At 39.7% G+C, this 16565-nt stretch overlaps 1 protein-coding gene across 1 annotated transcript; it reads left to right on the top strand.

The window, feature by feature from the left end:
* Positions 1-16242, top strand: LOC114059504 (p53 apoptosis effector related to PMP-22-like). Its single transcript, XM_027888025.1, has 3 exons — positions 1-394; positions 14885-15028; positions 15264-16242. Exons 1-3 carry the CDS (start codon positions 184-186, stop codon positions 15476-15478), a joined length of 570 nt encoding a protein of 189 aa, XP_027743826.1. The 5' UTR covers positions 1-183; the 3' UTR covers positions 15479-16242.
* Positions 16243-16565: the final 323 nt, after the last annotated feature.

Genomic DNA, 16565 nt, shown 5'->3' with positions numbered 1-16565 from the left:
TTCCTCCCTCCCTCTCTGCTGTGTCTCTCCTGACTTTTCTCAAACATCTGTACGTGTGGCTGTAGGTACTGGCACTCACTTTGCAGGAGCTTTGCAGAAGCACCCACTGCTTTGCGCTTTGCGTCGCTGAGTCTGTGGCAGAGACTCTTGTTCCCGTCCCACCAGCCACCCCTGCCCTGAACAATGGTGAAGTACGGCCTCGACTACACTCGGTGCAGATGGATCCTACCCCTGCTCCTGGGCATAGGAGTCATCTTCGGTATCATTGCGCTGGCGGGCAGGGGCTGGTTGGAGTCGCAGACCTTGCCCTACGTGCAGCAAGCGTCCTTATGGGAGAACTGCAGGAGGCCTGATCAGGGTGGGGAATGGAGCTGCGAGTCCCTCATGGGTTACGGTAAGCGCCTGCAAGGGTGGCGGGGAGCAGTCTCTGCAGCAGCGGGTCACATCTGCAAACTCATCTTCCCTCAGTTCTCCTAACCGTATCACCCAATATCTGGCATTTATATATGAGGTTATGGGCAATAGAGACTGTCACTGAAATACATCAAAGGCTTTTGACTACATGGGTGAAGAAATAAAGTGCCCTCACCCCTGTGAAATAAAAAACCGATGGGTTACATCATACAAAACCCCACACACATGGTAATGTACCATTGCAGAAAATATTACAGCATTTTCTTACTCTCTTAGAAGAAGCTGGTAACCTCTTCTCACTAATCACTACTTTTCAAAACTTAACGGCTAGTGCTGATCAAATATCCAAACAGCAGGTTGTGTGGGTAAGCCTGGCATTACAGTGACAAGCAAGTCTGAGTGCCAGCAAGAAATGAGGAGGTAAAAACGTAAGATGGTAGGAAGATATTCCCAGGGAGTGTCAGGCTGGAAAATGCTGCCTTGAAACTGCTCCGGTGGGTGGGTTGTGTGAAAAAGTCTCCTTGTGATTATGAAAGAAAGCTTTAAAAGATGAAAGGACTTCTTGTTTGTACTAAGTTTTGGTTAAGTATGCTATTAAACATGTTGTTGACCCAGGTGCAATCTTCAACTTAAAAAGATGTAAACCACTGAGCCTAGGAGAAGAGCCCAAGAGAAGGGTCACTATAGATGTGCCCTGTTTCTTTTCTTTTTACCTTTTTTTTTTCTTTCTGTATATCTGCTATTGGCCATGGTCTGAAACAAGTAATTGTGAAAGAAGGGCTGTTAGCCTGAGCCAGGAAGAAAGTTCGTGTGTTCTTAAAATTTACGATAACTCATATGAAAATAAAGAACCTTTTCTCTAAGACTAAAAATTTCAGCTTTTATTCTTGAAAATGAGTGTAAAAACACTTGTAGAAGCAATCTCAGGGATCATTTATTACAGTTTTTCAAAATTGTTCCTGGAAGTTTATTGTACATCATCAAACTCTACCTTCTATGCACAAAATTTGGCTGTAATGAGTTAATTGTAGCAGGCCTCTGTGAGTGTTGGGCTCCAGGGCAAGACCAGCGCTATTGAGCATCACACCCAGTCCTGCTCTCAGGGCTTCACCATCAGCTGTGTGGCTGGGCATTAAGGCAGGCCAGCAAGTTGGCCTCTGGTACATCGCTAGAGAGCAGGAGAGAGAACATGATGCTTAGCAAAGGGCTTCTCCCTAGGCTTCTCCTCCTAGGTTTCCTGAAGAGCCAGCCCTCCTCTTAATCTCCAGATAGAGCCCTAGAGAATGCCACAAATGCCAGCTTTAACTGGATAGAAAATACCAAGACATTTCACCTAGCTTCTCTTGATAATACAAGAGAATTTTCACCTTGCTTCCAGGTCCCATATAGTTGTTTGACATTTCACTTCCCTATCCTGCCTCACTCTGATAGCCTTAAATTCTGCATCTATATGCAGTTTCCCCCTGGACAGCATCTACAGACAAGCCAGAGAGATCATCCTCTATGTGGACTATCCTGCAGTGTCTGGGGTTGCCATGAATCACTTCCACAGTGAGTCCAGCACTTTTAACACAGACATGTTGGACTTGGTACACATATGCAGAATATGATATGGCAGGTAAGTTGGAGAGTCAGCTGATGTTTCTGAAAGCATTAGAAATGCTGCTTATGAGCTGCATGACTGCATTATGCTCTCAATGGGCAAGCATCCATCATTTGACCTCTTCACAGTGAGTAAATACCCAGGAAACATAAGCAAATCCTCAAAATCCTCCTGGACAAAATTTCCAGGTGAAAGTGAAGAATATGTCTGGGACAATGGAGTCACTTAGCCAGTGGGAGAACATGTAAAGCCTGTATGTAAACAATGTATGCATAGGCCAGGTGACAGTGGATTACACTGCCAGGCTTCTGCCTCGGTGAGATTATGCCATTGAAATGTGGATCTTGTCCTTCCCAGGGGTGAGTTATTCTTAACCCATGAGAAGGCTGTAGACTGACTATTAAAGATGAAATCTCATGTCACTGTCCTGATCTTTCCAGACCTTTCCCTCAGACGTCTTTTCTCCAGAGGAGAGTTGTGCTCAGGTTCAGTCCTGGTCTTCCATTTTTCTGTGCTCAGTGGTGTGGGATTGGGATTTTAATTCTGTGACTCCTGCCTTTTCTTATGCAGGGTGCAGGTGGCTGATGCTGGTCTTGGATTCCAATCAAAAGACAAGGCCATGAGACAGCATCTCACTTGTGAGCGTCCAGGTCTTGTATTGAGCCTGAATCTACCTGCCACAGTGTTTAAACATAGGGTTTTAACAATTCTGGGATTGTGTTTATCCACAGCACTCCAGAAAGGCCTTGGAAAACAAGCAGTCAGCATCATGTGGGATGTTTAACTTTGTGCCAAGCTAAACACAGTACTGGTTAAACAAAGTGTAATTATCCACCTCCCTGAGTGCAGAGACAAAAGACATGGTGTAAACATGAATGACAGAAGTGTTTTACATCCTTCCTGAGATGAGATCTCCTTCCCCCCTCTATTCCACAGTTTCCATCTCGTTTCTTCTGATCTTTACTTTCAGCTTCCCTGTCTAATCTGCCACTAGCTGGGTAGGTTCTGAAATTCCTGCGGGGATGGTTTCACTGATATATGTGATATGCATGTGTACTCCAGCAGCTGCCAGGAAATATTGTCAACATGACTTGGACAGTGTAGTTATCTTAATCCACTACAGACATCTTCATCATATCGTAATTAGATATAATTGTAACATTCTTGCAAGTTTTTAATTATGATGTGCAAATCCAAATCAAATGCTGCACGTGCAATGTTTATAATTCCCCTTGATTTTCTGCTGTTTGGCTTAAGATGTGTTTATACACAGTCAGAAGACAAAAAACCAATATCACTGAGGTCGGTCAGATTGGAAGGGAAGTAGGCTGAGTGTTTCATTGGCTGCATCAGTGGAGTTTGGAGTGTCTGAGTAGCTGCTTAAACTGGCGCAATTAAAACCTCACAGGGTCCCAGAGAAGACTTTTTTTTTCTTTTTTTTTGAAAACCAGCAGAGTAGCTCCACCTGTGCAGTTGTCTTTTGTGAAAGTATCAGTTCACATGTGGTCTTTTGCAAAGTTTATGAGAATAGAAAGAGTTTATACAGTTATCTTCTCCAAGAGTTCAGATCATCTGCTTTAACCATATGGCACTCATGTAGTCTTTGTCAACAGTCTTTTGCTTTTCAAGTGTATTAAGTTCAAATAAATAGGACTTTCTACGTAAAAATGTCCAGTGCATTAGGACACTTAGAATGCATGGAGTTTAGGATGAAGAGCTGAGAGATACAAACAGCAGCTCTTCATTGTTCTGTCTTCGTGAAGAGAGATGAAGACATTTGAATAGACAATGAGCAAGATATGGAATGTATCTGTCTGGGACATGGCTAAGGTTACAAAAAAAAAGCAGAGGTTAAACCCCACTATGTAAACCCCACTGGTACGGCACTCCTTTGTTTTTCTTGATCTTTGGCTGTACTGCTTCTCTTGAACAAGGTGTGTCTTGCAGACCTGAGACACTTATTCAGTATGTAATTTTATTCCACTGCAGGCTTTGAAGATGTTTAAACGTGTAGGTTTGGTTGGAGGAAAAAAACTGATTTTATTAGTCTTAATGTGATGCATTGTAGGGTGAAAAACGCGTGGCCACACTTGTCCCATGTTCCACCCAGCCCTGCAGTTTTCCCATGTGCAGATGCTGCCATCAAAACAACTGAAAATTCAAAGCTTGAAGTTTAGATTGAAGTTATCAGCTCATTAGTATAATGCAAACACAGATCTTGGGGAAAAAAATTAGGAAAAGGCTTTCCCAAGTGGCAAGTGGAATTCAGTTGCTGAGTTATTTTCACATCATAATATTCAACTGCAGCCTTTTTCTAGGATGTGTGGAGGGTTTAGTGGCTGTGGAGATTAGTGGAGTGATGAACGATTTTGCCATCATGATTTTTGTGGAGAGGACATCTTCCTGCAGCTTGTCCTCCAGGCAAATCACTGGTAACTAGGTAATTCCAGTTTTATTTTGATCTATGAATATTACTGCAATACTACAAGGTATGAAGGCTAGTATAGTATGATTATAATGAAAAAAATTACTTCAAATATGACACTGGATGAGTATGGCTACAAGGTAAGTGAAAGAGAGAATGTTGCAAACATAATAAGCTTCTTGAGGAAAGAAATATTCTGCATCCCCTTTGATGAATAAGATTTTTTCCCTGTTTTGCCTGTATCAGGCTCTTGTTTCTGTAGAATCTTTTGCTATGATGAAGCACGCTTTAATATCCTGGAGGAGGAACAAAATGGAAATCACTTACTGAAAGGGTAATGATACAACAGCAGGTACAATTCTCAGGAAATGATACAACAGCAAGGTTCATGGTGTGGTTGGAATCAGTTTCCAAGCAGCAAAGGCTCTCTCTTGGTACTAAATCTACCACCCTGAGCAGAATGACACAGGGATATTTCCAGAGGGACAGAGTGGGATACAGCAGGGCTTGGGAGGAGAAGCAAGCTGTCCCAATAGCTCTTTGGCATCTGAGAGTATTCGTATATTCAAATAGAAATGAAAGAAGCAAGTAAGTTTGCATTTGAAGCAGAGACCTGCTAAAGTCACAGTGCCTTTACTGCAGATTTTCCCTGAAGTCAAGGTTCTACATTTAACAGCGTTCAGAAACTGGTGAAATCCAAGTACATTTGTGAAAGTGTCCTTGCAGTTGGGAAACAAAGGCTGGGGATGTTTCTGACCAATCCAAGGAAGCCTGTGGGAGAGCCCAGGATGGAGCCCAGCTCTGTGCCCCATAAATGTCCCAGATTACAGGGCAAGCCTTGACTCCTTTGACACAGGGTCAACTGAAAACCAAAACCTGTTGCTGTTCCTACTACATCCTAGCATGAAATGGTTATATTTATATAGACTGATTGCCTGTAGTTTAATGACAATGTGTGGAGAAGAACATAATTTCCTGTCATCAGTCTCCTAAAAGTCTAGCATTACTTTGGACTAACCAATGAGAAATGAGATTACAAGATTAGTTACTTAATAATGCAGAATATTCAATAATTATTCAAAACTTAGAATGATAGGAAACACAGTCTCAATTAAACATATAGAGTAATAAAAATATCTCAACAGTGTATTTAAAGAACTTTGCTGCAAGAATGAAATAAAAAATTCTAGTTTTCCCCTACTTGTGGGGACACTTCATTGTTTCTAGAAAGTTACAAGAGAAGGGAATCAAGTCCAGGGCATTTAATTACCTTGCCAATTTCAGTTTCTCATCTGCGATTGCTAATATGCTTTCCCTTGTAATTTAAGAGTTTGTCCTTTTATAATTTTAGTGGCAGAGCCATTTATTCAGAGTCTTTTCTAAATAATAGTTATGTTTTTGAGCAATTAATTCTGCAAACCTCCCTTTAATAATTACAGTTAGATCGAGTGGAAAAACAGAAGTTTAGTAGAGACTTTTCATCTCCCCAGCAGCAAATATGAACTGCTGGTGTTGAGGACTTTGTGAAGATCCTCAACACTTTGTGTTGTCAGGAACTGAAGTCCTTGAGAGAGGATTCCATTCACTCACACACACACAGGAGTCATCTCTGCTGAAAGCATGTGAAAACTTGTGGCCGAGCTCTCAATTCTCTTCACCTCATCTCTTCCTCTAGCTTATTGAGGTAATCTGATACAGCAAGGCTATAATAACCTCCCAATAGGCTGAACAGTGATAAGGGTGGCAAGACGTACTCACAATCTCACTGTAGGTTTAAACAGATTGCTTAATTTGAAAGGTGTTATGTAGGAAAAGAAATGAAACTCTCAAAACATTTTTTCACATTTCTATGTCACTTCTCACTGACAGCTTGTGTTGTTGTGAGCAATTTTAAACACATTGACTCAGTGAGTGTTGTAATGCCATGTTTCTTCTTGGTTAAGGACCATTACAAAATATCTCATTGGTCAAAAACTCCCAGGAACTCATGATAGTTTGTGGCATGATGGCAGTAGCCCAAGCCCCAGAGGTATCTAGCTTCCTTCTACTAGTACTAAATAACACTTCAGATCACTTCAGGTGTATTAAATATGCAATTTAATACATCTAATGTCACCTGTTATGTTGACATATGTCCACATAATGTCACCTCTTTGGGCCCAAATAGGCCCCAAATATAGGAAGTCTCTGTGCAGTTCACTAATCAATGCCATTAGCACTAAGGAGCAAGTGGCAAGGACTTTCAGGAGGCATTGTAAAACTGTTTAATTTGTAAGAACAGTAAATAGAATTAATGTATTTTTAAGAGAACAAAGCACCATTTCTGCCTATATATTGGGGTTTTATTTTGCAAATAGCGAAATTTTGCTTCTAACAGAAAATCAGATCCAGATTCACAGCTGCTGTCTGTTAGAGGGAAATTCCCTAGTGCAAAAGGCAACTTTCAGCAAGGTTTCAGAACAAAGTTTGGTCACAGCATAAAAACTGCAGATCAAGAGTGAGAATTTGGTGGATATGGAAATAAGATGTAAATTCACTGTTCTTCAGTCTCAAATTTCTCTGGCAATATAAAACTTTAAAAGAGCTTTTTATGGAAAGGTTCCACTCTGCTGTTTCGATTAAAAGTCCTAGTTCATAGCCTGTATTATTATGGAAATTGATTCTATTTAATTCACATTCAATATTTCAGCCCATCTTTAACTCAGGAGTAGTTAGGGAACAGGTGCATCTTGCTATTCTCATTAATTGAGCTTATGTAAATCAACTGATTAATCAATGCCTTACCTGTTTTATTTACCTGATCCTCTCAACTCCCATATACACATCCAAGTGTGAGTAATCCTGCTTTAATTTAAAATAAATAGGAAAAAATAAGAGGAAAAAAATGTTACAGCGTAAAGTGTATGAGACTGAGTTTTAATCCTGAGATATTCTCATTGTATTCAACTGCTTCTGAAGATAATGTGAGATAGGGGTACTCCCTGAATCTCATGAGCAAACCTTTAATTCTGAGGCACTGTGTGTGCATTAGTTTTAATAGCTAACTTACTCCCTTGGTGCTCACTTTGATGATGGCTCTACACCCTCTGCCACTTCTGCCTTCCTAGCGCTAAGTAAGCATCAGTAAGCAGCCCTCATTAATATAACACTTGCAGAAGCCAGCTTCTAAGTCAAGCTTGTACATGTCTGAGCTTATTAAGAGATGAATTTGAACCACTCCCTGAAGATGTAACTGCTCCTCCCCTCAAATTCAAGTTGGAATAGCTTCTCAGTTTAATTGCTTACCTCAGTAAGAGGGGAGGGTTGCAGATTACACAGAGGCTTTGCCTGTGTTTGTTTGTGAGTGAAGTCAGTGGTGAGGAATTAATAGGTTTTTGCTTTAAAGGAATTAAAGCCCTCCAAGTCACTCTGAACTATCACTTTAGTGTTCAGCTGTGGTCAAGACTGCCTTCTGCTAATATCTGCTGTGTTTTATTGATAGATGACATATGCATAAAGGCTCTCGTCCTTCATGTTGTCATTTAAAATCATTATTATGGGGAAATTGTCATAAAGTCCTAATCCTTTCTCATTTATATGGGACTTGTTACTAATCACTAAGAAACTTTTGCAATGACATTATCTTAGTGTGAACTTAAATGGATCATTCTCTGTTTCCATGGTTGTCTCTTAAATAGTGGCAGGCTAAAAGCTGGTTCCAGCTCACATAAAAATGGCTTTCATGTTATAATACTCTGTTATTAAATGAGAAATACATAATAACTGCCAATGAACTCTAAAGAAGTAATGCTAAGGGAATTAAGAATGGAGTTACCAAAAAAGGAGCCACATAGAAGGACTAAAAATTATGTATTCCACTCCAGAAGATATAAACTGACACACACACAAAAAAATTCAAAGGAAATCATACAGTACTGACTACTGTGGGAAAGATACACCGACAGTGAAGTTGTTTCAAAAATGATCGAGATATAATGAAGACAGAAACCCAGAAAAAAGTGCACATCCAATCATGCCTTTGATTTTTTTCTCATTTTATTCTATTCATTAATTATGCATGACTAACATGTGATTTTTCCTCATTTGTACAGATTTCCTTTGAAACTATTTTCAGTCAATAGCTTTCAGTCTGCAGATGCAGTTTATCCATAAGCTGCTTTTAATAGTTTTGGATTTATCTTGGCTGTATACAAACGCATGAACATGGCTATTTCAGTGCCAGCTCATGTGATCACCAAACACTTGCAGAGATTCCAATGTACACTTGTTTCCAGAAAGAGTACAGAAATTTCCCGTAGTTGGTGTGTTGTGGGGTTGGGATTTCCAGGAGACAGAACTTTGCATTGTTTAGGGTTGCGCAGGTAACACGGCGAATCCAGAGTCCTGATGAAGTGCCTTGAGCATACACCAGCAGCTTGTAACCCTTCAGCTGATAGAGGTGTGTTTATGAGTTTGATGTGAAATAAAGACAAGATAAAATTCAATAAAAATTTAGCCATGATAGTAAAATTTAGCTATGTTAAGTGTGACTTCGCAAAATTGTAACTGCTTGAAAGAAGGTTGCTGCCCGAATTGTGGGCAATTCAAATAAAGCTAGCTTACGTAAACAAGAGGGACTGTCAGGGAAAGCAAGAAAGACTTTTAGCATGTAGCATCTCCAGGGAGACAAAAGAGGAGTGGGGGAAACCTAAGCTGTTTGAAATGATAAAACTTTATGTAACTACTCTATAGTAATAAGAATAGGAGTTAGGCAACCAAATGTCTATTTAGATAAGGCAGACTTCGTAAAGAGTGTATATGATAGATAATTTTGAAACTCACTCCTTCAAATTTATAAAAAACTGTTGTGTTTCTTTTCTCAGTGGAATGCATGGGGGGGGGGGGCAAACCCCCTGCATCTTCCCAGCTGTAATAAAAGTGTGCTTTACATATTGTTAAGGATTTCTTTGAATCAAATGGACCACCTTTAGTTTCAGGGATCGCATGTTCTGCCGTAAACATGGGCACTTTCCCAGGGAAACTTTCTTGAGGAGTACAAACCAAAGGGAAATGGGTAAAACCTGGCTAAAGCAGTCCCTTTTCAAAGTGAAGCATGTGCCCTGCAGTGTTTACCACACCCTGATGAAGAATGTCAGGTTGAGAAACCCAAGTGAGTTCAGCTTTGTTTCCAAAATAATACTCTTTCCCTTTAATCAGGGAGATGTAAAACAGGTTGAGCTCTGCAAAGTCAGCTTAGAAACATTCTCGTTACATACAACAGAGAAATGAATTGCCACCATTGCAGATTTTAGTTCTTGTAAGAATTGCTTTCCAAGACTGGAGATAGAACTGCAATGTTTATGTTTCTTTCCCATGATGGTATGAAGGATAACAGAGAAAAATATTAGTCTGTTACATTTTCTCTCGTGATTACTGTTTCTTTTGAATTAAAGATATCCTTCCTCAAATTGTTGCACAATTCACTGAAGTGTTAAAATGATCAGTCAGCAATAATCTGTAGGTAATTCTTGGTGTCTTCGAGATGACAACAAATGTTTGTTTTTCTTTCCTGTGCTAGTTGTGTATTTAGCTCCAAACCAGGAAGAAAATTTAGAGAAATATATTCTTATTGATTATACAAGGAACAGTACTCCTGAATTCTCTGGAGTGGCTTTCAGAAAATGTCACCCAAAGAGAGACTCAATAGTTTATGTGGTTTGGGGGTGCCAGATCAAGGAAAACAAGGGCATTTTATTGTGAATATTTTCCTATGTTTTGAAACATGTACACCAGAAAAGCAAGCGTTTGCATTTCTCTTGGGGGAAGTAGGCTTCCCATGCTATTTTCAAGGCACAGCATGTCTTTTTTGAGTGCACCATTTGGAGCATGAAAGATGGCAGGTTAAGGAAATACTACGTCTCATTGTTTGAAGTTTTGGCTCAACTTTCTGCTGAGCAAGGAAGTTTCTTTCCTTATATGTGAAGTACAAACAGTGCTTAAGCTTTTGCAAACTGTAAAAGCAAGTGAGTAAAATCAGGAAGGCAGGAAACTGGAGACACTCAGTCCTGGATCTCTAATTAAGTCCATCAGGTTCCCCCATGGCTGTAGCCAGCTACAGGATATTCAGAGTGTGTTTATATGGTGCAATCCAAGAGGCAGTCATGCTACCTCCAAACTGAGTTAGCTTTAATAGCAGAGTAATAAAGCTGCGTTATTATTGAATTCTGTCTCAGTTAATTATCTTGCTCATAAGATACCATGAGTTCTGTCCTGGCTTGGGCGGGCTCTTTCTGGTCTCTAAATTAGCTCAGGGGTCTTCTCACACCATAGGGAGTTTTAGAAGGCAGGCATTTATTTTCATTTTCCCGTAGTCACATATTACTGTATTCACTGTGGATAGCCCAGACTTTCATAAATCATTGTTGATTGACATACAAAACACTATCATCAGAAACACTGTCCTTGCTCTGCTTGAGATAGGCATGAAAGCATGGGTTCCTTCTGTTTGGGGGTAGCAAGGTCTTGTTTTAAGAAAAAATTTCTTAGAAAATTGCCATTTAGAAGGAATTTTGAAGAGTGGATGGTGTGTAGCTGCCTACAACCCTTTCAAAGTGATCACTGATGTTCTTTCAGCTGATAGAGGACCTGAAAAAGGGAGAAATAGGACTGGCACTAAAGTGCTACAGGATCCTGCTGATATTCAAGGACACTTTTGCACAAACACGTTTCTTTTCTAACAAGTACATTTTAACTCTTAAATAGCCAAAACATCACCACCATTTTTGGGTCTGAGAAAATAGATCTCAAAAATTGCTGAATATTTTCACAGACTCAGCCTGATAACCTGTAACTGCTGCTCCCTCTGTTTCTCTTTTTGATTTGATGACAGTTTAACTGGATCCTTTCAGCTTTCAACTGCCCTCTCTCTAGACCCAAGCATACTTTGAGCTGGTGTTGCACCAGTGACAATTCTTTGGCCTAGAGTACACAATTTTAAGAAAAAGCTTTGCAGTTAGGACAATTTATTTATGCTTTTGCTCACTGTCAAAACAAAAAAACCCCACACTATTGAAAGATGAGAAAATATTTGGGACCAGATTAGCCACTTGTTTGTCAGTGTTTTTTGATCAGTTTAATTCTATTAATTACAACATTTTAAAGGAATTTTAAATTCTAGTTCTACTGGTAAAGACACAAAGCTACTTTAGTGCTCCTGGCTGGCACAAGGAAAAATAAGCATCTTGGATATAGAAACAATTGCAATTATTCCTGCACAAAGCTTTTGCTACCTTTTACCCTAGAAAGGTAAGGTGTTTACACACTGTAGTCTTAGACTACTGATAGCTGCTGCTTTTTGTAAAGGAAAGATGAAGTCAGTTCCTCAAAAATACCCCATAAAGACTCTTCCATGCAATCCTATTGCCTTACTTGGAGCTGCATATTGTTTTTCTTCCAATGTTGTGTTAAGTTTTTTTTCTCTTTTGTAGAAGTGACTGTCACAAAATTGGCTGTTAGGTGATTAAGCAATGCCTCCAAGTGATGCAAGCATGCTGCAACAAACATGTCTCTTCTTGCCATAGAGCCAATGCCCAGCAGGCTGGGCGTGAGCCCAATCTGCTTTCATACAGTCACGGCATTTGTAACACTCCTTCAGGAAAAACACCTGGGTGAGCCTGGCAGAGGAGGGAGATGCTGGCATGGGCAAGGTGCCACCACACATGGCTGCAGCCACCTGAGCCCCCAGCCCAGGCGATGCTCCCACTCTGGGGGTTGGTACTCTTCCACCAGCTCTTGGGAAGCAAGGCTGAGCTTTGGCAGACTGGCAGTGGGTGAGACGGAATGCCTAGGACTCGTGGTGCCTCAGAACTTGCTGGGCAGGCAGCGGTACTCTGAGTCTGCTCTGGGAAAGGACACTCCTTTGCCTGGGAGTTTTGTGCCTAACCAGAACCAGTTGTGCACCTAAGAAAAACCATCACCTCTACACGTCCTTGTCATTTCACCCTTCTGACAGAAGTTGAAGCTCCTGTATCCAAGGTCACAACTGCTGAGAGACTTCTCTTATGGCCAGGTGCCACTTTTTTGCCTTTTAGAGGGGTAACAGAGAGGCTGGGAGCAGAAGCATCTTCAACAGGGTATATTGAGCAGTATAATAAATTCCTCTTCCTGACTGTTTCTTCTAATACTATGCCTGAAGCATTGTCCTCCCACCTGTGCCTTCACATTCAAGCCCACTGTAAACTCCCAGAGAGAAGAGTTTGGGCTAAGATAATGGGCTAGGAAATGAGATGCAAGAACATACTAGCTGTCCCTTTCAGTCTTCTCGGGTAACTGCCTGTTTACAGGAAAAAAAATACAGCTGAAAAGCCTTAGAAACAGACAGTTTTTTGGCATAAGAAAGAAAATTGACATGACATAACATTGAAAATACAGTGCAATAGCTAGAATAGAGCAGGGATCATAAATCAGGAAGGATGATGAAAACAAAGAAAAATGGAAATTTGTTTTGATGGACTGAATCCGAGAAATCCGGTAAAGAAACTGCTCAGAAGCCTTTGGGTCTTTAGAGCAGCAAAGGTATTTATTTGTCGACATTGGGAACAAGTGTGGTTCGCACCACAAAGCTCTTGCTCCAAGGTATCGGTGCAAAGCAGGGTAATTTATACGGTCTAACTTCTACGATTACAACATCTTAACATACATATTCATATGATTGCAACATCTAATCATATATATTGATAATAGGCAAAGTTTGGGCGAAGTCCAGGCAGAGCCCTTTCTTGGCCCCCATAATTGGTGGTACATCTGGTCCTTCATCCTGTAGGGCTTGGAGTCTTCCGTAGTCTTCCTTGATATGACCTATCTACCTCTCTGTTGTTTTTGCCCCAAAACAATTTTCTCTTTTTTGAAGCTTGGAGAAATCCTTGGCTTTAGGCCTATTTCTCCTATTCAAATGTCTGTTTTGGATTACTTTGCCTTAATTTATGGCCTACATACCCATTGTATAATGTTTCTAGCATTCTTCATAAGATTAGGTCCAAGGAACAGAATGAACAAATTTTTCTTTAGCAATTAAGCCAGAGCAGGTATGGAGGGGCTTCTCTCAGCTGAGCAAGATATTTCAGTTAATTCTTTAGGCCTTGCTCTCATTTCAGGACTTAAGGGAAGAAAAGGATATCTGGAAAATCCTGATCCATTTTTCTCGTCTAATAGTAGTGGTGGTATGGGGCCTGGGGGAAGAGAGATAGAGCACCAACCTGTCACTCACTGGAAACAGGCCAATGGCTTTCATGCATACCTTACTCTGGTCATGGGAAAGGCAGGACACTTTGCATTCAATTACTTACATGCTTAAAGCAAACAAATTGGCAGGTTACTGCATATCAAAAATCTTAACTTACACAATTTCAGATGCAACTTTTACTGAACTGTGTGCACTGCATTTAGGTTGTACTGTAATTATCATCAGGGTTGTTTGGGCTATGATAATTTTTTGGCATTGCTGCTGTATATATTTGGTTAGAAGCCAAAACCTTACAAATGCATAGTGTATAGGTGAGGGGATGAAGTCTGTAGATGCCTAGCAGACTTTAACTGCTTACTCAATTTAAAATGCAATTTAAAAAATGTTCAAGTGAGTTTTTTACATTTAAAAGAGGAGACACTTTGATCTCTTTGAGCAGTAGTTGCTCCTCAAGTCTTAAAATATTAAATAAATATTATTTTTCCAGTTGTTATGCCAACACAGTATGCTTTGCTCTGACATGTTATAACATAAAGTTATATAATTTGAAAATTAAAGAATTAATATCCTGAACAAGCTTGTCAAAATGAAGTGGTTCTAAATTTGTACCAAAATTAGAGGTCAAATTTCTTTACAAAACAGATTCCAAATCCTTAGCTACATTTAAGATACAGAGCTATACAAAGGCTGAAAGGCAGAAATCTCTGAATTTTGACATTTATGGGCTACTGCCACACCTTTAAGCTTGCATGTGCTTGTATGAACATTTCATTTTAAAGGAAGAATTAAATTAATTTCAGGGACAGTCTAATTCCTCTTATCCACGCAAAATGAAACTGAATTTATGCCATCTGCTGAAGTAACATTGGTTATTAAAGGAGGGTGTCCATTCTTACGTTTTAAAGCCATTTTTGTTTAGATTCTTCACCGTTAAAGCTAAAGAATAAGCTTGCATGCAAGCCCCATTGGAATCTATGTGAGAGGACAAAGCTGGCATTTTTATGCATTCTGCATTTAGTGCATGATTTTTATTTTTTTTTTTTTGGAACTAAAATGTTTACCTTTAAGAGGAGAGAAAGCTCCCATGCTTTCTTTCTTGGGAACTAACCTTCTTTTCACAGTTTTTAAAATTTCCCTTTCATTATGAGTCAGAGAAAAACAGTTCAAATGATTTTTTTAATTGTTTTTGTTCCTTTCTAATGTATCTTCCTTCTGATTTCAGCCTGGGGAAGAGCTGCTGCTGCCACATACCTGGTTGGCTTTCTACTTCTAGTCATCTGTTTTGCTCTGGCCATCATAGCGTTTGCCATTGACACACTTCGGTTCAACTTCATACGTGGGATTGGAGGCTTACTTTTTGTGGCTGGTAAGGAGTTAGGCTTAACTTGTGCGGATATATCCATACTAGAACTGATTACTTCCCTCAGCTGATTCTATACCCAAGTCTCTACCTTGTGTGCACTTGAGCTCTCTGTGAAAACTAAAGTCTGTCACAGCAGTGGATCAATTTTTAGATTCCCCAATATGTGGGTGAATTTAGCACCAGGTTTTATGTAATGGGCTGGGTGTTAAACATCTTTTGTTTTCTCCTGTTTCTTCAGCTGTGTTCTCCATCATGGGCCTGGTCATTTATCCAGTAAAGTTCTCATCTGAAATTGAAATGACAGGAATCAATATGTTCAGCTGGGCCTATGGCTTCGGCTGGACCACCGCTATTATGGAAATATGCTTGGGATTCTTCTTCTGCTGCCTTCCTAACTATGAAGATCAGATCTTGGGTAATGTCAAGCCCACGTATTTTTACTCTTCCCCATAAGAACCTGAAAACCTGTTTTCATATTCCAGAGATATATGACAGACTAGCTATGTTTTTCAGAATATTGTCATCAGATGTTAGTAGAAAAGGCTGGAAACTTTTCAAATGTAGAAAAATGGCACTGGCAACTGCAATAAAGTTATTTACTCTATTTTGGACCTTTATATCTGATGTGGGTTGGTTAGATAAAGTGTAAATGTTAAAAGATGTAGGTTTTCCTCATTCATTCCCATAAGTGAGGTGTATGTGGATTCCATTGCATCTTAAATACGTTCATATTTTCAATTAAATTCAGAAAAGCTTTCTAAACTTGCAATCAACAAAACAATGTTTCACCTTCCTGAAAGAAAGCAATTCACAAAAAATCCCATTTTGTATATATCATCTTTAGCCTAAGGATTTTGCACATTTTTCAAAAAGTAAAATACCTTAATCCACTGATTAAGTGGTAAATTAGTCAGCCAGTACTTCGTAACTTTGCTTCCATTTTTCTTTCAGTCACTTAAGCTATAAGGACAGGGTAAAAGAGGATTAAAGTTACCTACTAAAGCCAGCATCTTCATTTTTACCCATCCATATGGAATGTATTTATGTCTAAATATTTGCAAGAGTAAGCAAGGACCATCAGTAATCCCTTAAAAATCCTGGCATGCCATTGCTGGTGCCACTACAGAGTGGGCAGAGGCAGAGCGGATTTCAAGCTACCCCTGCAAACTACACACCTGGTTTGATAAAGCTCCTGGTGTGGTTTTCTTCTTGGGCGTCTGAAATATATACTGATATGAAATGATACTTTTTTCTGCTATATCGAAGCCTACAGCTTTAAAATGCTTTGTAATATGGCTCAGCTTTTTTATCCAGTGTAGAAAGGTTGGGTATGATTCCCCTACACCTGAGGAGTTGAGCTGGAGCAGTGTGAGTGTAAGTATCAAACAGTGGATAAAAGGTCCTTTTTTCATTCATTTGTTGTTCTTAAGTATTTTAAAAGTGGAAAGTGCATACTGTCCTATGTAACTGTAAAATGCATAAATACATCTTGCCATCTCATACTAAAGCTCTCATGGAGAAAATCACATCATAAAACACC

Source organism: Empidonax traillii, unplaced genomic scaffold, assembly GCF_003031625.1.
Source record: "Empidonax traillii isolate 1590-97213 ecotype Southwest subspecies unplaced genomic scaffold, ASM303162v1 scaffold229:size1690559, whole genome shotgun sequence".
NCBI classification, from domain to species: domain Eukaryota; kingdom Metazoa; phylum Chordata; class Aves; order Passeriformes; family Tyrannidae; genus Empidonax; species Empidonax traillii.
The sequence above is the reverse complement of the archived record's forward strand: the minus strand, read 5'-3'. Positions and strand labels throughout refer to the sequence as shown.

Coding starts and splice junctions, on each gene's coding strand:
- LOC114059504 (XM_027888025.1), top strand. CDS start 184: ATGGTGAAGTACGGCCTCGACTACACTCGGTGCAGATGGATCCTACCC. Junction 395..14,884: donor CGAGTCCCTCATGGGTTACG/GTAAGCGCCTGC, acceptor TTCTGATTTCAG/CCTGGGGAAGAGCTGCTGCT. Junction 15,029..15,263: donor AGGCTTACTTTTTGTGGCTG/GTAAGGAGTTAG, acceptor CTGTTTCTTCAG/CTGTGTTCTCCATCATGGGC.